The 22148-nt window shown below is 35.0% G+C and overlaps 1 protein-coding gene across 2 annotated transcripts in view; it reads left to right on the plus strand.

Annotated features, from left to right (window-relative positions):
- The first annotated feature begins 420 nt into the window (after nucleotides 1-420).
- Nucleotides 421-22148, plus strand: part of WDR17 (WD repeat domain 17) — a 70998-nt gene continuing 49270 nt past the window's right edge. The window contains exons 1-4 of one of the 2 annotated variants that reach the window (XM_007448453.1): nucleotides 421-486; nucleotides 10721-10849; nucleotides 16384-16567; nucleotides 20572-20802. In XM_007448453.1, coding sequence (XP_007448515.1) covers nucleotides 421-486; nucleotides 10721-10849; nucleotides 16384-16567; nucleotides 20572-20802 — 610 coding nt within the window. Of the gene's footprint in view, nucleotides 487-10720; nucleotides 10850-16383; nucleotides 16568-20571; nucleotides 20803-22148 lie in introns of those variants that run through there. The other variant, XM_007448454.1, reaches the window with a different exon arrangement.

The raw sequence follows: 22148 nt of genomic DNA on the forward strand, positions 1-22148 counted from the left end.
GAGGAGGAATTCTGAAGGGTGCCATGTCCCATTTGGTATATTTTTAGAGTGAGATAAAGATGTTCTCAACTAGCTGCAGTGATATTTGTGTGTCATACATGTGTTTCTATGCCAGAACAATGAAAAGTGAAGGGCTAATGAAATATTTTACATAGCATTGTCTAGTACAACAACATAATTATCATTTGACTATAGGCTTACCTTTTCTGCTTTAGCATTATTTTTACAGACACTGTTATTTATAAATTATTAAAACTGTTTCAGCTGAAATGTGTATGTACTTCTAGTTTCTTGTACTGGACAACATTTCATAAGGCAGAGTTTGGTAAACCCATTCGGTTGAAACACATTGTTATGACTTTAGGTGCTGACTGTTCTGAAGCCGGTTTCCAATTGCCTTGATTGAAGTAGGAACATTCTATGGCTTGGATGACTTACATTTCACATTGGTTTGAGCAAGATGATTGCTATGAAGGACTACAAAGAGTAAGATATATTTACGTTGTAATTATAATTTTCTGTGATTTTTTCTGCTTCATTCCTCATGCAGCTGTATTTCTGTGTCATTTATATTGTGGACATTTTTGCATTGCAGGATTCTGAGGGTAAATAGGTTACTTATCTGATAGACTTAAAAGCAGAGGTAAGACAATATATAAGGATAGTCATTTATTGAAGAAAATGTGTTTTTTTCTATCCTGATTTCAGATGAATTCTTAACGTGTTCAGATTGTCTTTAGGCTTTAAAGATAAAATAGGATTCTTTCTAATGAGATTAATGTATGAAAATAGCAATAATTTCAAGAAAGTAATTTTACATAATTTTATGATAGAAATATGTATGGTAATACCATGTATTCTAATAATATTGTAAAAGAAAATGAAAAAATGTTCTGAAGAAGAGTGCCATGTTCCATTTGGTAAATTTTTAGGCAATTAATTATGCTTCAAAGCGATTTGCATTGTTACTATGGCAACTTTTGCGTAGCATAGCTATTCTCATCTATTTCTACTGCAATAGCAGAAAACTGCCATCTTTAAATGCACCTTATCAGAATGGATTTAGTTTAGAATAACATAAGATTTCTCTTTGATTATTAAATGATTTTAAATGAAGGATTTCTTAATTATTTAAATGAAGGAGATTTGTGGATTTTTCTTTTCACTAATGAGTGGAACAAAAGAGCCAGAATATCTTGATGGAGTTTTACCAGCTTTATTCCCATTGTTGTTAGAGGGCGTGTACTACTAAAGACATGCAGCGCTGAAGTTTTCTTCATTCCTCCTTACTTCTTCAGGGTACTGTTCTAATCACATCAATCAAAGATATTTCCTCAGCATTTTACTTCTTTTAGATTATCTTTTTAGTTGTAAATCCTCAGCAGTTTAAGCCTCTTGGGTTTTCTTCTTCAGAATTTTTTTTTTTCAGCTGTGAAACAAGCTGGTAAACATCTCAGGAGCCAGTAAATATCTAACTCTGGAGAATAACCCTCATGGTATGGATCCTAAAGCATTCTTCAGAAGGGAGGTTGAGAATTACTGGGTAGCTCACCATCCCGAATTCCAGCCTTAACCATAATGATTGATAGAAATATTTCAGCTTATGAGTTTAATAGCAGTATTTGAAGTTGTGCTGGACACACACACACACACACACACACACCCACACATACACACATACACAGACACGCGTGCACGCACTGTAATGCCAGCATCCTTTTTTATATTGTGTGTGTGCATTTAAAATGTAATAACAGTGCATTTCTGATGTTCAAACAGAAGGCTTTTATTTTTCAAGTGTAGTGCGTATATTCCTCTATGGGAAAGGAAAGGGATGACAATCTAATTTGGAGGGAGGGGGTGACTGATTTTAAGAAAATGCGTTTTGCTAAAATTGTGTGTCTCTTTTTAGTGATTTTGAGGCAGCTCATGGAGATTTTGAGGATTCAAAATCCTTCCCTCCACCATAACCCCAATCTGCCCTTTAATAAACTATGGCCTTTATAAGTGAATTCCTTGTTCTGAGACATATTAAAAGAATAACTATTCTCATATATAAATATAGTCCAACCCTAAAATTACCATATCCTCTTCATGAGTTTAAGATTTTCTTGGCTCAAGTTTTGATCAGTTCTTATACAGACTTAGATGACAATGAAACAGCTTATTCTAAATAATGAAAATTGAAACATGATTATTTAATTTCTTCTAAAATTCCAGCTTAAAATTTTTCAGATGATATATATGTGCACATATACCCTATATAAGCAGCATTCAGAATACCAGATTTTTCCATTGTTATATTTTTAACGCTTACCGGAAAAGATAAGTTGGTTTTTGAGCTAAAAATTATAATTTAGAAATGTAGTGTTTGAAAAAAGTCACATACAAGTATGAGTTTTATCTTTAGATCACTGAAGTGGCCTTTATACTTTGATATAATTAATATTTATGGCATATGTATATATTTCTACACACACAGCACATGTATATGAACTTGATTTTTTTTTTTTTTTTTTTTTGCGGTACGCGGGCCTCTCACTGTTGTGGCCTATCCCGTTGCGGAGCACAGGCTCCAGATGCGCAGGCTCAGCTGCCATGGCTCATGGGCCCAGCCGCTCCACGGCATGTGGGATCTTCCCGGACTGGGGCGCGAACCCGTGTCCCCTGCACCGGCAGGCGGACTCTCAACCACTGCGCCACCAGGGAAGCCCTATGAACTTGATTTTAACTTAGTTTTTTTTTTTTTTTTTTTTTTTTGCAGTACGTGGGCCTCTCACTGTTGTGGCCTCTCCCATTGTGGAGCACAGGCTCTGCACGCACAGGCTCAGCGGCCATGGCTCACGGGCCCAGCCGCTCCGCGGCATGTGGGATCTTCCCAGACCGGGGCACGAACCCGTGTCCCCTGCATCGGCAGGCGGACTCTCAACCGCTGCGCCACCAGGGAAGCCCTAACTTAGTTTTATAATTTTATTTTTGGCAGTATTGTAACTCTAGCTATATTTAAATTTCATGCTTATGTCATATAATCTTGCATATTCAGAGGTGAGCTTTACTACAAATCTAATGCAAATATACTCTTATAACTTGCTTTTTTACATTTCATACACTTACACTTCAGTGTAATTATAATGTATGTATTGTGTCTTCACTCTGGCCTAAAACAAAACAAAAGAATGAAAACTGAAAAATCAACAACTTTTCTTAGATTCATAAGAGAAGTGAGGTCACAAGGCAAACCGCTGCTGCCCCAGACTGGAGAGACAGACAGGCAGATACAGAGAATCACAATGCACCAGAGCAGAAACCTCTGTGGGAACCAGAGCCAGAGTGGAAAACCTGAACTGTAATTGATGAGTTGCTGGAGGCTCATATATCAAGTCCGAGAGTTAAAAACTCAGGGCGGTGTGGGGGTGGGGAGTAATAAGGAGGGCTCCAGGATTTTCTGAGTTTTACCTCCAGGACCTTTACCAAGTTTTCACAGTAAATATCAGAGAAAGATCCCTTCATGCTTCTGGCAAAGGGAGAGGAAAAGGAATTGTTTCGAAATATGTCAGAGCAGTCTTCTTCTTAACAAGGCTGCCCGTGAGGAGAAACTATTTTACCAGAGCCTGATCTGCAGAGATTATATCAGCACCTAACCTATCTGGGGGAAGGGAAATACCCAGTCCCTGCTAACTAGCTATTCTGTCCCACCTAGGGGAGAAAGATCCCTGAGAAACTGGTGAAATTCCCATTCCACAGCCACAGGCTCATCAGAAGACAGAGACTTAATCATAGGACCGCAGAATGCTTTCTCTTCGCCCACAACTTAACATTACATTACTAAAGGTCTGCTTACCAGTTCCTTTTAGCCAGTAACATCATGTTCTCCTTTCAACAAAAAATCACAAGGCACACTAAAAAGCAAAAAACACAGTTTAAAGAGATTAAACAAGCATCAGCTCCAAAGTCAGATACGGCAGGGATGTTGGAATTTATCCGACCAATAATTCTTTTTAAAAGTATGATTAGTATGTTAAGGGCTTTAATGAAAAAAGTAGACAACATGGAAAAACAGATGGATCATTTAAACAGAGAGATGGAAATTCTAAGAAAGAATCAATAAGAAATGCAAGAGATCAGAAATACTGTAACAGAAATGAAGAATGCCTTTAATAGATTCATTAGTAGACTGGACATGACTGAGAAAAGAATCTCTGAGCTTGAGAATATGACAATAGAAACTTCCAAAACTAAAAAGAAAAGAGAAAAAAATGAAAAAATAACAGAACAGAATGTCCAAGAACTGTGGGACAACTACAAATGTACAACTACATTTCCATATACATAACGGAAATACCAGAAGAAGAAAGACAGGGACAGAAGCAATAATTGAAACAATAATGACTTAGAATTTCCTAAAATTAGCATCAGACACCAAACCACAGATCCACGAAGTTTGGAGAACACTAAGCAGGATAAATGCCAAAAAAAAATACTCCTAGGAAAATCATATCCAAACTTCAGAAAATCAAAGACAAAGAGAAATCTTAAAAGAAGCCAGAGCAAGGGTCAGAATTATATCCACTTCTCAGAAACCATGCAATCAAGAAGAGAGTGGAATGAAACGTTTAAAGTGTTGAGAGAACTAAAACACCAGCCTAGAATTCTGTACCTTGTGAAACTATCCTTCAAAAGTGAAAGAGAAATAAAGACTTTCTTAGACAAACAAAAATTGGGGCATTTGTTGCCAGTAGACCTGCCTTGCAAGAAATGTTAAAAAAAAAAGTTCTTCAGAGAGAAGGAAAATTATATAGGTAGAAATTCAGATCTACATAAACAAAGGAAGAACAGTGGAGAATGACTAAGTGATGGTAAAATAAAAACTTTCATTTCCTTATTCTTAATTGACCTAACAAATAACAGTTTGTTCAAAATGAAAATAGTGACAATGTCTTTGATTACGTAAGCTTATGTGTGTACACACACACACATACACATACATACATATATATGTGTCAGGTATGCTTATGTGTGAGTGAAATGAATGACATCAATGATACAAGAGATGAGAAAGAGGAATTAGGATTATTTTGTTTTTATAAGGTACTGAGAAGTGGAATAGTATTATTTGAAAGTAGACTTGGATTAGTTGTCAATGTATATTGCAAAATCTAGGACAAGAACTTAAAATGTTTTTTTTTGTTTGTTTGTTTTGTTTTTTTGCGGTACGCGGGCCTCTCACTGTTGTGGCCTCTTCTGTTGTGGAGCACAGGCTCCGGATGCGCAGGCTCAGCTGCCATGGCTCACGGGCCCAGCCGCTCCACGGCATGTGAGATCTTCCTGGACTGGGGCACGAACCCGTGTCCCCTGCATCGACAGGCGGACTTGCAACCACTGCGTCACCAAGGGAAGCTCTAAAATGTTTTTAAATGAGGTATAATTGATATGCTAAGAAAGGAGAAAAATTGAGTCGTACAAAGTACTCAATTGAAACCACAAAAGAAAGAGAAAGTGTGGGACACAAAAACAGGACCAAAGATCAAGGGCAACAAAATGAAACAGTAAATATATAGTAGATATTAATCCAACTATATCAATAATCACCTTGAATGTTGATGATCTACACGCACCAATTAAAAGACAGAGGTTGTCAAAGTGGATCGAAAAACAAGGCCCAACTATATGTTTTCTGCAAGAAATTCACATTAAATATAAAGGGACATATAGATTAAAAGTAAAGGGATGGAGAAAATATACCATGCTAACACTAATCAAAAGAAGTAGACATGTCTGTCTTAATTTCAGATGGAGCAGACTTCAGAGCAAGGAAAGCTATCAGGGATAAAGGGGGGCATTACATAATAATCAAGGGGTCAGTATTCCAAGAAGATATAACAATCCTTAATGTGTATTCTCCTAATAACAGAGTATCATAATACATGAGGCAAAGCTGATAGAAGTGCAAGGAGAAATAGATGAACCCACTATTATAGTTGGGGACTTTAATATCCCTTTGTAAGAATTTAACAGATCTGGCAGACAGACAGTTAGTAGGGACATAGCTGAACTCAAGAGCATCTTCAATCAACTGGATATAATTGACATCTATAGGCTACTCCATCCAACAACAGCAGATTACACATTCTTCTCAAGCTCACAAGGAGCATTCACAGCCTAGACCATATTCTGGACCAAAAAACACACCTTAACAAATTTTAAAAGTATAGAAATAATACAGGTCTGCTCTGAGACAATGGAACTAAACTAGATATCAGTAGCAGAAACATAGCTGGAAAACCCCCAGATACAACACTTTTCTAAACAACACATGGATCAAAGAAGAACTCTCAAGAGAAATTAAAAATTATTTTGAACTAAAAGAAATTGAAAATACAACTTAATGAAGTAAAAGCCCACAAAAGCAGGGCTTGGAGGGAAATTTATAGCATTTAATGCATTTCTTAGAAAAAAAGGAAGATCTAAAATCAGTCATCTAAGCTTCTAAGCTTCTGCCTTAGGACACTAGAAAAAGAAGAGCAAATTGAATTCAAAGTAAGCAGAATAAAAGAAATAATAAAAATTAGAGCAGAAATTAATGAAATTGAAAATAGAAAATCAATAGAGAAAACAAAACTAAAATCTGCTTCTTTGAAAAGATCAATAAAGTTTATAAGCCTTTAGCCAGGCTGCTTAAGAAGAAAAAAGAGAAGAAATATATTACTAATATTAGTAGTGAAAGAAGAGGTATCACTACAGATCCTATGGACATTAAAAGGATAATTCTGTGCCCACAAATTTGATAACCTAGATGAAATGGACCTAGTTTTTGAAGACAACAGTTTGCCAAAACTCACACAAGAATAAATAGACAATCTGTGTAGACTTGTATCTAGACCTGAATAGACCTGTGTGTCAACAGATGCTGAAAATCATTTGACAAAATCCAAAACTCCTTCATGATGAAAACTCTCAGCAACCTAGGAATAGAGGGTAAGTTCCTCAACTTGACAAAGAACGTAATTATTCCTCATCTTGATAAAGAGCAAAAACCCTGTAACTAACATCATACTTAATGGTGAGAAACTTGAAATTCTCCTGCTAGGATCAGGAACAAGGCAGGGATGTCTGCTCTCACCACTGCTTTTCAACACTGTACTGAAGTCCTACGTAATGTGACTGGACAAGAAAAGGAAATAAAAGGTATACAGATTGGCATGGAAGAAATCAAACTGTCTTTGTTCACAGATGACTTTAGTGTCTGCGAAGAAAAAAACCTCCTGGTACCAATACAGTGATTTTAGCAAGATTTTAGAATACAAGATTAATATAAAAAAAGTCAATCACTTTCCTGTGTACCAGCAATGAACAAGTATAATTTGATATTTAAAACACATTACCATTTACGATAGCACCCCAAAAATGAAATACTGAGCTTTAAATCTGACAAAATATGTACAAGATCAATATGAGAAAAACAATGAAACTCAGACAAACAGATATCAAAGAACTAAATAAATGGAGAGATATTCCATGTTCAGGGATAGAAAGAATCAATAGTGTCAAGATGTCACTTATTGCTAAAACTTGATCTATAGATGTGATAAAATCCCAACCAGAATCTCAGGAAGTTATTTTTTTTTTTGGATATTGACAAACTGATTCTAAAGTTTATATGGAAAGGCAAAAGACCCAAAACAGCTAACACAGTGTTGAACGAGAGCAACAAAGTCAGTGGCCTGACACTACCCAACTTCAAGGCTTACTGTAAAGCTACAGTATTAAGACAGTGTAGTATTGATAAAAGAATAGACAACAGTGTAACAGAATAGAGAGCCCGTAAATATACCCACATAAACATAATCAACTGATCTTCAACAAAGGATCAAAGGCAATACAATGGAGAAAAGATAGTCTTTTTAACAAATGGTAGTAGAACTGGACATCCACATGCAAAACAATTAATCTAGACTAGACCTTACGTCTTTCATAAATGGATTTTAGACCCTAAAAAGGTAAAACACAAAACTATTAAACTCCTAGAAGATAACATAAGAGAAAAACCTAGATGACCTTGGGTATGGCCATGAATTTTTAGATTCAACACCAAAGGCATCATCCATGAAATAAATAATTGAATGCTAAACTTTATTAAATTAAAATATTCTCCTCTGTGAAAGACAGTGTCAAGAGAAAAAGAAGACAAGCCACAGACTGGGAGAAAATATTTGCCAAAGACCATCTAATAACTGTTACCCAGAATATGTGGAGGACTCTTAAAATTCAACAAGAAAAGACAAACACCCCAATTAAAAAAAAACAAGGACCTACTGTATAGCACAGGGAACTATAGTCAATATCCTGTAATAGCCTAAAATGGAAAAGAATCTGAAAAATAATACATGCACAAATCTATGTATATATATGAACCACTTTTCCGTACATCTGAAACTAACACAACATTGTAAATCAACTATATACTTCAATAAAAATAAAAGGGAAAAAGGCTTGAAAAGACACCTCACTGAAGAAGACGACATGTAAGCTATGGAAAGATGTCCAACATCATAAGTTATTAGGGAATTGCAAATTAAAACGACAGTGAGCTACTACTCCGTGCCTATTCGAATGGCCCATCTAAAACACTGACAACACCGAAGGATGGTGAGGATGTGCAGCAGCAGGAACTCTCATTCATTGCTGGTGGGAATGCAAAATGGGGCAGACGCTTTGGAAGACAGTTCGATAGTTTGTTACAAAATAAACATACCCTTACCAGGATCCAGCAATCTCTTCCTTTTCCACTGCTTCTTATTTACCTAAATGAATTGAAAAGTTACGTCCAGACAAAAACCTGCATACAGATGTTTATAGTGGCTTTATTCATAATTGCCCAAACTTGCAAACAACCACATGTCCTTCAATAGGTGAATGGGTCAACAAACCACAGTACATCAAAACAATGGACTGTTATTCAGTGCTAAGAAGAAATGAGCTATCAAGCCATGAAAAGACATTGACTACATATTACTAAGTGTAAGAAACCGATCTGGAAAAAACACCATACTGTATGATTTCCAGCTATATTCTGGAAAAGGCAAAGCTGTGGAGACAGTAAAAAGATCAATGGTTACGTGAAACTACTTTGTATGATGCTACAATGGTGATGCATGTCATTATGCATTTGTCAAAACCCGTAGAATGTACAACACCAAGAGTGAACCCTAATGTAAACTCTGGACTTCGGATGGTAATGATGTGTCAGGGTAGGTTCATCATTATAACAAATGTACCATCTGGTAGGGATGTTGATAGTGGCGGAGCTTGTGTGTGTTGGGGAACTGGGGGGCAAATGAAAATCTCTGTAATTTCTACTCATTTTTGCTGTAAACCTCAAACTGCTCTAAAAATAAAGTTTATTAATTTTTAAAAAAGTAAAACAGAGTTAGAAGAAAGTGAAAATTAAATGACTCCATTCTGCTTGTATATTTAAATATCTTTCCCTTATGTTGCTTTTCCAAATATAAACTCAAAATTTGTTTACACACAAACATTAATAGTTATCTTACATACCAAGGATAAACTATAACAGCCTATTTAATTCACATGTGGTTGAAATAATGTATATTTTCAATGAAAAGTAATATTGTCATAACATTACTAATTGAAAAAAAGTGTACTTTTAAAATTTATCCAGAATGCTAGGTGTCATTAGAGGAGGAAGAAAGCAGGTATTTGTAGCAGTTTCTTATACTTGTAAGCACCGAAAGGTTGGTAGCACCGCTTTTTTTGTTTGCTTGTTTGTTTGTTTTTGTTTGTTTCTTTTTTGCACCGCTTTTTTATCATGCCAGTTTTCACTGCAAATTATTTATTTTTTTGGGGAAATCACTAGTTCCACCCAGATAAAGGAATTTAATGGGATGAAGATAGAAATTGGAGAAGAAAGAGAAGAGGAAAAAAGAAGAGATCTTTTCAGGAAGTGGAAATACGAACTAGAAAAGATATAAAGAGGAAAGTAGCTTTATAAATAAATGAGATATAACGTAACTGACTCGTTTACTCTAAAATCCTCTGCCCTGCCACATAAACGATTTATATTCTGTAATTTCCAGCTTCCTTCTGTCCTCTCTTCACAATGAACACTACTGTTAACCCAGCTTGTATTCCTGCCTTGTGTACCTCGAATAGTTTTTGTGAGGACGTACCGTCAATGTGAAGACTGAAGTTCTGAGACAGAGGTCACAATCCTCCCAACATTGTATTGGCTCACAGTGTTTCACACTTGAATTTGCTGCCTTGAAGGAATTGCCAGTGTATAAAAATTGGTATGTTTACGTAAACATCTGGATATTTCCATTTCTTTGGGAAGTTCCAGAAATCTGGCAACATGGAGTAACCCTCTCCAGTGGTACTAGACCCTTTAGATAGGAAATGCACTTTCTATTTCACTCTGGTCCTTGTCACTCCTGGTAGGATTACCAACCCTTGGTCAAATGCCAGTTGTCATTTATTTTATAATCTCTTGCTTCCTTAATTGAAATGACCTGCCTTGATGTTTGTTGACATTTGGAGATTTCAACTCCTGTTCTTTGAAAGTAGACGCTGAGATTGATAGTGCTAGTAGAAAATTTTTTCAGGGCGTAAAGATAAGGATTGAAGAAAACAGATGTAAAACGAAGAAGAGGAAGTTTATTGAATAATGGAATTGACTGATATGCCTCTGGATTTGTTTTTCAAGGCAAACATGTCCCAGGTAAGACAAGTGGGACTGCTGGCTGCTGGATGTCAGCCATGGAACAAGGATGTGTGCGTTGCCAATGGAGACAGGTTTGCGTACTGTGCTACCCTGGCCATCTATGTTTATCAGGTAAAAGAATGCTGATTCTTTCCAAGTTTTCCTTTTATCAGGTAAAATTACTATTTAATTAATACTTGAAAAGCTTAATGCTGTAACTTTATTGATATTGGTATTTTATTGTATATTTTGTTGCTATTTATACTATGTTGGTTTTACGAGTCAAGCTTTTAGAAAATGCTCATATCATAATATTAAATTATTAGCAAATTCTTAATTGATTTAGTAATCCTATTTTGATGCTATTCATCAAAAAGAATTTCTTCAAGAATTAAAGGTCCTGTTTTATGAACAGTGAACAAGTAGTTCTTAATCCTTTTAAACTATATTCCCATATAAATAAATGGAATTCATTTGTCCATTTATTTCAAACCTTGCTCAGTAACATGTAATACGAGAAAATTGTCTTATCAGTTGAAGAGGTGAGTAGTCCTTTAGAGAGGGTTCTATTAAAAATAGTGCAGTTATAACATATTTTGAGATGGTCTTGGGATAAACACCTTTATCACTACCTTTTGTCATGTGCTGGCTCCATCCAGACATCTCTTATCAGTTCCCAATCTACACAGCCAACGGCCTTCTGAATTTTTTCATATAGAGGTGCCATGAGCATCATAAATCCAAGTCCAGTTTTTCTTCTTAAACCTGGAGCCAGTATTTCAGTGTCACCCACTAACCATTAGTCTAACCCACAGATGTGAGAGTTATCACTGACTCCCTCTTCTACTCATGTCCTACACCCTAGGTAACCAGGACTGGTTTTGGTATTTTGTACCTTTTACTCCCTTCTTCATATCCTTCTCACCTAAACTACTATAACAGTTTCTTAATATTCTCTTTGCCTCTATCTTGACTCCCTCTAATTTATCCTTCAGTGTAGTCAATCATCTATAATGCAAATCTAAACTTTTCAGTCTTCAGTCGCTCCTCATTCCTTAATATTAACATCCAACCTCATCGTATGACCCCCTTTCATGATCTTCCTGTCTCCGTCTCCCTGTCACCTTGTGCTCCAGACACTGAGATCATTGCCTTTTCCAAACCTACTCAGACTCTTTTGTATCTTGCCTGTGCTTGCACTAATTTTTCAGTTTGCCCACATTGCCTGTCCAGAGATGTTTTCTCATCTTTCAAATGTCAGCTCAAATGTATAAGCTCTTTTCCACATTCTGCTTTTCCCTCGTTCTTAGTGAAGGACCTTATGGGATGGATTGCGTCTCTACATGCTTCCATTGACCAGAATGGGTCTTTCTCATCTTTGAATTCTCAAGTTACTGCACACTCTCTGGCACTTAGTAACCACTTATTAAATGTTTCTTGAATTCTTTTTTATCTTGAAATACCAACTCATTTCAGTTAAGAGTGAAAAGAAAATTATTGCTTTATTCTGGAGTAAAAATTCCTTTAAATTGCTAATAGTGTTGTAGTTTATTGGAAATTTAAGAAATAATAGCATTCATCTATAAACCAATTAAGTTTCCACAATGCTAAGATTTTATGTAGTCCATTTCTCAAGATTGAGGAAATATCTAGCAAACAAAATGCAATTTCAATATAACTCACATTTTTTTTTTCACTTCCCGTTCCCCAGAAGACAGGAGCAAGCCTTCTAAATGCCCCTTTGGTTTTGCCATCTATCTCTTTACCACCCTATGTGTGTTGCTAAGCTTCCTCTTAAGAAATGTCTCCCTTAATCTTTGGTCCCTATTGTCTTGTCTTTTACTTCCTCCTAAAGAAGAAGAAATTATCAGGCAGGGAAAACTATTCCTCTAAGGAGTCAGGAAGGTAAGAAAGTGGATGAAGGCGAAACTTAATTTTTTTAATGTTTGCATATATCTTGTTTAATGATGACATTTTATGACTTGAATACTTAGGAAGATTAAGCTAAAAGTATTAATCTAAAAAACCCATGAAGGAAGTTTGCGTGTTATTAAAGACTAAAACAAACTAAAAATTACCCTGATTTAGAAGTTAATACAAATAAACTTAGGTGGCAGTTAATTACAGAGTTTGCTGAAAAGCTGTGTTTCAAAATATGCGTTGAAAATTACATGATTAAATAGTGACATTGATACTAATTAAACTTATATTAATAAGTATTATTTTAAATGTGAACATCTAAATTAAAGTGCTTTGAAAATTTTGCCGTATGAAATATTATGATTCTTTTTAGAGGGAATATTTATTAAATAACACCGAGTGTCAGTGCACAAAATCTGAGTCCATCACACTCTCTATGATGACTGATGTAATTTCAGATTTTTCTGAACTATTATATGTGTACATGCCACTAGCATTTTTCTTGAACCATTGAATTGTAATGCACTAATATATTAACTATTCTAAAAGTAGAGTAGTTTATGACCCAACTCATTGTAACAGTACAGTCTTATAATACTGAATTGAAAATATAATAAGAATGTATTACTGAATTAATCCCTACAAATAGTTCAGTATTCTATATTGTGCTTAAGATCCCATATGGATAATTTGTAAAGTCAGAGAAGATCACTGATGTGCAAAATGGCTTCATACATTCCTTGTATTCATAGACTCTTTCACTGAATGTCTAACTTATACAGCAGTTTTTTTCTATTAGATTCATTAGACACATTCACAATATCTACCATAGGTAACCTAAATCCCTGAATACTTTAAAACTTACAAACCTATTCATCCCTAAATGTACAGAAAATGCATTTATATCTTTAAACAGCCCAATCTAAAGTTGCTATAGTTGTAACACTAATCGGATGAAAGCTGATTGGTACTGAGTCATCTTTAATAGTTCTTCAAGAGTTGTTCAGGAATAGATGAAGTTCAAGGAGTAAAAAAATACAGGAATTATATAAGGTAATGCCTTAGGAAATAATTAGATCATTAGTCAAATTTTTATATATGAGATATTTGCTACAGCATTATTTGTGATAGCAAAAGTTAAAAGTTGTTTAAATGTTAAACAATAGCACAGCAGCTCATTCTTTCAACAGTATTAACAGAATCTCTTCTATTGGCCAAGCATTACTAGGCACTAGGAATGCAACCAGAACAAGCCAAGCAAATTCTGCTCATGGAATTCATATTCTTAGGAAGGACGGGGGCAGGGAGAGATAATAAATAAATGAGTAAACAAATGAATAAATAAAAGTTTTAGGAAGAAATGTGTTCTATAAAGATGGAAAACAGATAATAAGATAGTCATTGACACCAAAAACAAAGGCAACAAAAGCAAAAATAAACAAGAAGGAGTACATCAGACTAAAAAGTTTCTGCACAGCAAAGGAAACCGTCAACAAAATGAGAAGGCATCCTACTGAATGGGAGAAAATATTTGCAAATCATATATACGATAAGGGATTAATATCCAAAATGTATGAAGAACTCATAAAACTCAACAGAAAAAAACCAGATGTTCAGAGGACCTGAATAGGCAGTTTTCCAAAGAAGGCATACAGATGGCCAACAGGTACATGAAAAGGTACTCAACTTCACTCATCATTAGGGGAAAGCAAATCAAAACCACAATGAGATATCACCTCATACCTATTAGAATGGCTGTTATTTAAGAGACAAGCAATAACAAGGGTTGGTGAGCATGTGGAGAAAAAGGAACCCTTGTGTGCTGTTGGTGGGAATGTAGATTGGTGCAGCCACTATGGAAAACAGTATGAAAAATTTCCCCAAAATTAAAAATAGAACTACTATATGATGCAGCAATTCCACTTCTGGGTACTTATCCAAAGGAAACCAAAACAATAACTTGAAAAGATACATGCACCTCCATGTTCATTGCAGCACTATTTACAATAGCCAAGACATGGAAGCAACCTAAATGTTCATCAGTGATGAATGGATAAAGAAGATGTGGTATGTGTGTACACACACACACACACACACACACACACACACACACACACACGGATATTATTCAGCCATAAAGAAAGAAGGAAGTTTTGTCATTTGCGACAACATGGAGAGACCTTGAGGGAATTATACTAACTGAAATAAGTCAGATAGAGAAAAACAAATACCAAATGATCTCACTCTTATGTGGAATCTGAAACACAAAACAAAACACCAAGCTCACAGATACAGAGAACAGATTGGTGGCTGCCAGAGGTGGGGAGTGAGGGAGGGCAGAATTGGTGAAGGTGGTCAAAATGTACAAACTTCCAGCTTTAAAACAAATATAGGGATGTAAGGTACAGAATGGTGAGTGTAATTAACAACACTGTATTGTATATTTTAAAGTTGCTAAGAAAGTTGATTTTAAAGTTGATTTTAAAAGAAAGTTGATTTTAAAAGTATCACAAAAAAATTTGCAACTATGTGTGGTGATGGGTGTTAACTAGACTTATTGTGGTGATTATTTTGCAATATGTATAAATATTGAATTATTATGTTGTACACATGAAACTAATAGAATGTTACATGTGAATTATACCTCAGTTTTTAAAAAAGATAGTGAAAGTCATGAGACAGGTTCTGGGGAGGAATATGAATTTATTTAGCTACCGTGGTCAGAAAACACCTCTCTAAAGTGGAGTTTTTGAACTGAGACCCAAACAGGAGAATGAAAAACCATGAGCAAATCAGTGAGGAGAGCATTCGAGGCCAAGGGAACAGCAAGCATAAGCCCTAAAGCAGAAATGATTTTGCTGTATTAGAGGAACAAGGATGTCGGAGTAACCAGGGAAGAGCATGAAACCAAATGAGACTGGCCCGAAAGCAGAGGTTCGTGATGCTGGGCTTTGAAGGCTGTGTTAGCAGTTAGGATTTTACTGCAAGTATACGGTTAAAGAAAGGTTGGTGTAGTTAATAGTTAATATGATAATGATTTGAGAAACTCTTATATAACACTGTGAAAGGTTTGTTATGTGTTAAAGGGAAAAACCAGGTTCAACAAAATGACATATACAGTATATACATCTCAAACATGTTAAAAGTGATAGAAAGATGAATTGATCCACTAATTAATGGCACATTTACAAAGGAAATAGGAAAAACTAGGCTATTCCTTTTGTCCACTTACGTATAAAAACACAACATAATGCCCCTTCCAAAAACCAATAACATAAAACAGGTCCAAATGTTACCATTGCTCTGCAAACTTTGGACGTCTTAATAATGTAGTAATGAGCAGCTGGCTTATTTAACCTACATTTTTTTGACTCAAATGTAAGTTAAAAATTTGCAGAAAAAATATTTTAAGAACAAGGTGTTTTGCCCTCATAAATAGAGAGAGCTATGGAAAATAAGTCTCTGAATTATTATGCATATTTAAATGTACAACATTTATTGTTTCTTCTTTTAAAAATTGGTATGTTTAATTTCAATTCTCTTTTATTTTTTTGAAAAATGGTTTCTTTCAAATTGAATACATTTGAATTCACTTGAAAGTAGACCAAGGCTTGAATTATGTTCATATCTTGTTATTAGGTGTACTAATTTTCATGTATGTAGCTTTTTAAAAATAATGTGATTATTAATGGAAAGTGTATTACATAGAAAGAAGCACTGACATGTTTTATTTATATATTTTTTAGTTGGATCACCGTTATAATGAATTCAAACTTCACGCAATTATGTCTGAACATAAAAAAACAATCACAGCTATCTCTTGGTGTCCACATAACCCTGATCTGTTTGCAAGTGGCAGTACCGATAATTTAGTGATCATTTGGAATGTTGCAGAACAAAAAGTCATTGCTAAACTCGACAATACAAAAGGTATACCTATAACTGGGATTTATTTTATTGAATGAAAATAAATAGAATGTTACATGTGAATTATACCTCAGTTTTTTCCTATTATTTCAATAAACAAAATATTTTATTTCAATTAGCTCAAGTTTTAAAGTAGTGTTTTTAAAGCTTTCTAATGGTAATCTATATAAGAAACACATTTCACATCATGACTCATTATTGTGTATGTGCATGTGTACAAAACTGAAACAAAATTTCATGAAATTATCAGACTTAGTACACTGATCAATTAAAAAACAGTCAACACCAAATAACTTTATTAATATTTAAATATAATATTAAAATTCCAAAATAAATGTAAACATAATAATTAGATACAATTTTCTCAATGAAATAATTAGATACAATTTTCTCAATGAGACAATTGGCCCTGCTTGAAACATACAAAGACAGTATGATGCATGTAGTCACTGCTCTGCTGAGTTGACTTCTTTCCTATATTTTTAGGTCAAAGTAGAAAGTTCTAGTTTATGCAAATAGATCTTTGTGAATGGCATAATATCATTACTTTCTTTCTACCTAGCATCTTACCCCATAATGATGATGAAGTTAAATAGTCATTTTTCTGTGTTAAATGTCATAATAATTCAGTTCTCTTTTTGAGTGCTGAGTGTAGCTCAATTACTGATTATGTTTTTGAAAGCTACTGCTGGATATATTTTCTGTATTCAGCCTTTTCTCTAAAAAATACTGGTTGTAACTTTGAGATAGTAAACTGAGATGTGACAGCGTCACAAACTTTAGTTTTCACAGAGTTTCTTTATAATATTCTTTTCAGTGTGTAACAACAATATTGAGAAGTCATAGGCAATTGTATTTAAATCTTGCTTCCAATATAACAATAATGATGCCTTTTGGAACCTTTGGATATGTTCGACATAGATTGAGTATGGCTTTTCCCTTGTCTTTTCAAATTTAGGTCGTTAGGAATGCTGAAAACACCCGAAAAATACACCAATTTTGTTATGTAACTTTTGTCCTAAAAAATATTTACCAAATATCTTCAGCTAGGAAAATGAGCATCTCCTTCCCAAGTTCATATTATGCTGCTTATTATTTTCACTTGCAGCGACCAGTGAATTTCAGTATTAGACAGTGAGTAGTTTGCTTCAATCTCTGAGCAAAATCTTTTAAAAAGTCATCTATTCAGTGAGCTTCCATTAATGTAAGTAACAGTTTTCCTTAAGGTTTTCAATACTCCAATGAGAAAAAGCCAAATTAGGTTTGGTACAAAGCTTTGTGGTGTATAAACAGTGATTAATAGCCTCAATCAAGATTTCATGTTTTTCCGGTCATAGCCATTTCTCCACCAATCACAGATCCTACGGTTTTACCAGTATTGTTTATATTGATCAACAGTACACTTTCCCAATACTTTAAATACAGCTTTGTGTGAGATTAATTTTAAATAACACAATAAATACTCCTTAAAATTCTTTCCATATTTTATGCGACATAAACTAAAAATGTTATACAATGCCATTGTGCTTATAAAGTTGTCACACAAAATCTATACTAGACGATAACTGCATGATAACACTTTCTAAATGTTATGCAGAAGGACAGATTAGACAGCATATTATGGTATCATTACCTAGTTTGTCCACTGATTTGTCATCAAACACCATATGCATCACATCCATTCATTGTGGAAGAGATTTTTGTTCATCAGCTGTGTGCATCATAGCTTCCTTTGCCACTGAATATGCAATTAAATAAGACTTTTTCATTAACATGTGTAGAATGATTAAATAATTGTGGTAACAGTTTTGATCAGTTTTATATGTTTTTCCTTTTTCTGAAAAATTTCAGAGTAAATTCCTCATGTTGTTTTCAAAGACCTTAATTTGAAGATTGAAAGTTTTGATATTTTATTTGCAAAAATTATGAATATTTTTGGTCATTTTTATTTAAAATAAACCCCTTTGAAAAGGCTTAGACTCCTTTTTTTCTTTTCAGAATCCAGTTTAAACAAAGTAGAAGTTTGCATTGTCAACTTAAAAGAAAATAAATATTAGAACTTCCACATCCGGCTGTTGAACTTGAACATGCCTCTGTATTCTTTTTACTTCATCATTCTTTTTTCTTAATATTAAAAAAGTCACTTAAAAGAAAATGAGTATTACTTTGTTTAAATGTAAAAGGTTAAAAAATTGTCACCAACCTGAAAAATGTCACACTTAATAATACTTTCAGAAAAAAAAAACAACCAACTGTTAACAGTGGAGAATAATACTACCTGCCTATCTCAGAATATTGTTGGGAGAATTAAATGAGTGGATATTTGTAGAGCTCTTAGTAGTGCTTGCGTGTGACAAGCCAGTATAGCAGTGTTTTCTATTATAACTACAGGACATCGTTTCTGGTCCTTTCTCTTCCTTGCTGTGCTTCTCAAAACACACATTCCGAGAGCCATCATTCCAGTGGCTTGCTTCAAGTGGGCTGTGGTGGTTTGACCCATACAGCATGTCTTATCCCTTATTGGGGAAATTCTACTTCTGTTAATGTATCCGAAAACCAAACAGCTTTTTTATTGGCCTTATTTGTGTACTCATTCATTCATTCAGTGAGTATTTATGGAGTTCCCATTGTATGTCAAGCCCTGAAACAGTTTCTTTTTTCTCTTTTTTTTTTAAAAAAAAATCTTTATTGGAGTATAACTGCTTTACAGTGGTGTGTTCGTTTCTGCTTTATAACCAAGTGAATCAGCTTTAGCTTCTGCCTCTTGGCACATTGTAGGCTGCTGACGCAAATTGAATTTACGGTCAATGAACGACTTTCAACTCTGTGTCTTTGTTCATAGCATTTCCTCTTCCTGGGAAATACTTCTTGACCCACGTATTGAAACTCTGCTGTTCCTTCAAGGTGTAATTCAAATCCAGTTTCTTTCCAGGCTAGTAGCCCAAACAGTCACAAACCATTATACACATAAAAATCATTTGGAGAACCTTGTTAAAAATAGATTCCTGGGCCCTAACTCCACACGATCTGATATGCATATTCAGTTTGATGATTCCGATTCTATGTCGGGAGATTCACAGTCTGTCTCCTGAGTCATAAATTTACCATAACATTTATTTCATCTATTCATTATTTTTTCTTGCCCTTTCTTTTTTTTTGTTTTTTTGTTTTTTTGTTTTGCGGTATGTGGGCCTCTCACTGTTGTGGCCTCTCCCGTTGCGGAGCACAGGCTCCGGACACTCAGGCTCAGCAGCCATGGCTCACGGGCCCAGCCGCTCCGCACGGCATGTGGGATCTTCCTGGACCGGGGCACGAACCCGTGTCCCCTGCATCGGCAGGCGGACTCTCAACCACTGCGCCACCAGGGAAGCCCTCTTGCCCTAACTTTCATGTGAAACAGGTGGTCAGCTATTTTCAGTCATGTCTCTTTTATGTGAGGAAACAGGTTTACAGAGGTCAAGTGGCTTGTTTAGATCATCCGAGGCAAAACTAAGACTTAAATCCAACTCCTGATAAGAAGTAGTTTGTAGTGTTAATTTTGTTGTTATTAAATCAACCTTTTCATAAATGTAATCCTTATCTCCCCAATTTATACTTAAGATCCTTTAAAGCAGGAATTGTCTCCTATATTAACTTGCATACCTAGAACGCCTAAAGCAGGTCTTATACACAAAAACTCAGTAAGAATTTATTGCTTTAATATATAGTTTTCTGAAAGAAAGAAAGAACTCTATACATTTCTTTGAGTATGTGAAGCATATGATCATGTTAGTAGTTTTAAACCAGAAACTAGGTACTTTTTCATCATAGAAGTACCCTGCATATGTTCCCTGCAGTCTTTAGGGTTACTTTATAAATCAAATTTCCAAGTAAGAAGGTAATATTCTTAAATAATGAACACAGTCTTGTATTTTAGTTGTTGTAGAAAGGTAGGATGCAAGTAACATTTAACGGTACGATCTTATGCCATGTTTCTCTACTGTGTATCTGTATTTAATTTATTCCAGGGACGCCTGCCTCTCTCAGCTGGTGCTGGAATGTGGATGACAGAGTGGCGTTTGCTTCCCAGAGAGGCCCACTGTTCATCTGGACCATCTCAGGACCAGACAGTGGCGTGGCTGTGCACAAAGAAGCCCATAGCTTCCTGTCTGATATCTGTGTATTCAGATGGCATACCCAGAAAAAGGGGAAAGTTGTCTTTGGTCATATTGATGGAAGTCTATCAATTTTTCAACCAGGTAAGAATTTTACTAGTCAGGTCTCTTAAATTTTATTTTTCTCAGCATATATAATTTCTTATTTACACAGCATAGAAAGTTAACAGTATTTTAATTTGTAAATAATAGTTGTACAGATATTATCCAGCACTATGCCAATTCCAAATAACCATTGGAAATAAATCTTATTTGTAAGGCATTGTAGTACATTTAACTCAGCTCTGCAGATTTTACTTTGAGTTAACCCCTGTCAGGCATTGTTCCTGCATTTTTACTTTTTAAAGTCAGTTGTTTCATTCTGCACATTTACTAAGAAAATGGCCTGAATGAAAAAGGACCTACAGCTGGATTATATAATAACTTACTAATACTATTCACAGCTCCTTAGCAAAGAGCTTGCTAAGTTGCCACAGCCCCTTAGCAAAGAGTTTGAACTTGGGATAAGAAGGAACAATAACTCCTTGTAGCCCTATTAGTTAATTAACATGGCTCAGTGGAAAGGTCTGAGAAATTAGTTTATGTTTATCTTTTTAATATAAACAATAACAAAATATATAATAGAAAATTGAACAATTAGATGATCAGTTCTCCACTTATAAGTCAGCACTGCTGACATTTGAAAAACGTGCTTTTAGCCATTGGTATCTCTGTTGATGGATGTGACTCCTGGTTCGCTAGGTAGATGGATTAGAATAACTACTTTCCCAAGGCATATTACATTCAATTTATCTGAAATTAATAGAAGAAAGAAGAAATTGAAATTGAACAGAAGAAACAGTGAACATCCAAATAAATCTTTTCTTTCCTTAGGGAATCATCTTTCTAATGTTAGAAAAAAAAAGCTATATAAATTATTGATAAAGTCGGGCCATTTTATTGTTTTCTAAATTTTTTTAACACTTTATTATTTTATTTTATTTTATTATTTTAACATCTTTATTGGAGTATAATTGCTTTACAATGGTGTGTTAGTTTCTGCTGTATAACAAAGTGAATCAGTTTTACATATACATATGTTCCCATATCTCTTCCCTCTTGTGTCTCCCTCCCTCCCACCCTCCCTATCCCACCCCTCTAGGTGGTCACAAAGCACCGAGCTGATCTCCCTGTGCTATGTGGCTGCTTCCCACTAGCTATCTATTTTACGCTTGGTAGTGTACGTATGTCCATGCAACTCTCTCACTTTGTCCCAGCTTACCCTTCCCCCTCCCCGTATCTTCAAGTCCATGCTCTAGTAGGTCTGTGTCTTTATTCCCATCTTACTCCTAGGTTCTTCATGACTTTTTTTTTTTTTCCTTAGGTTCCATATATATGTGTTAGCATATGGTATTTGTTTTTCTCTTTCTGACTTCACCCTGTATGACAGA

Source organism: Lipotes vexillifer, unplaced genomic scaffold (assembly GCF_000442215.2).
Source record: "Lipotes vexillifer unplaced genomic scaffold, Lipotes_vexillifer_v1.1 scaffold1091, whole genome shotgun sequence".
Lineage (NCBI taxonomy): Eukaryota > Metazoa > Chordata > Mammalia > Artiodactyla > Lipotidae > Lipotes > Lipotes vexillifer.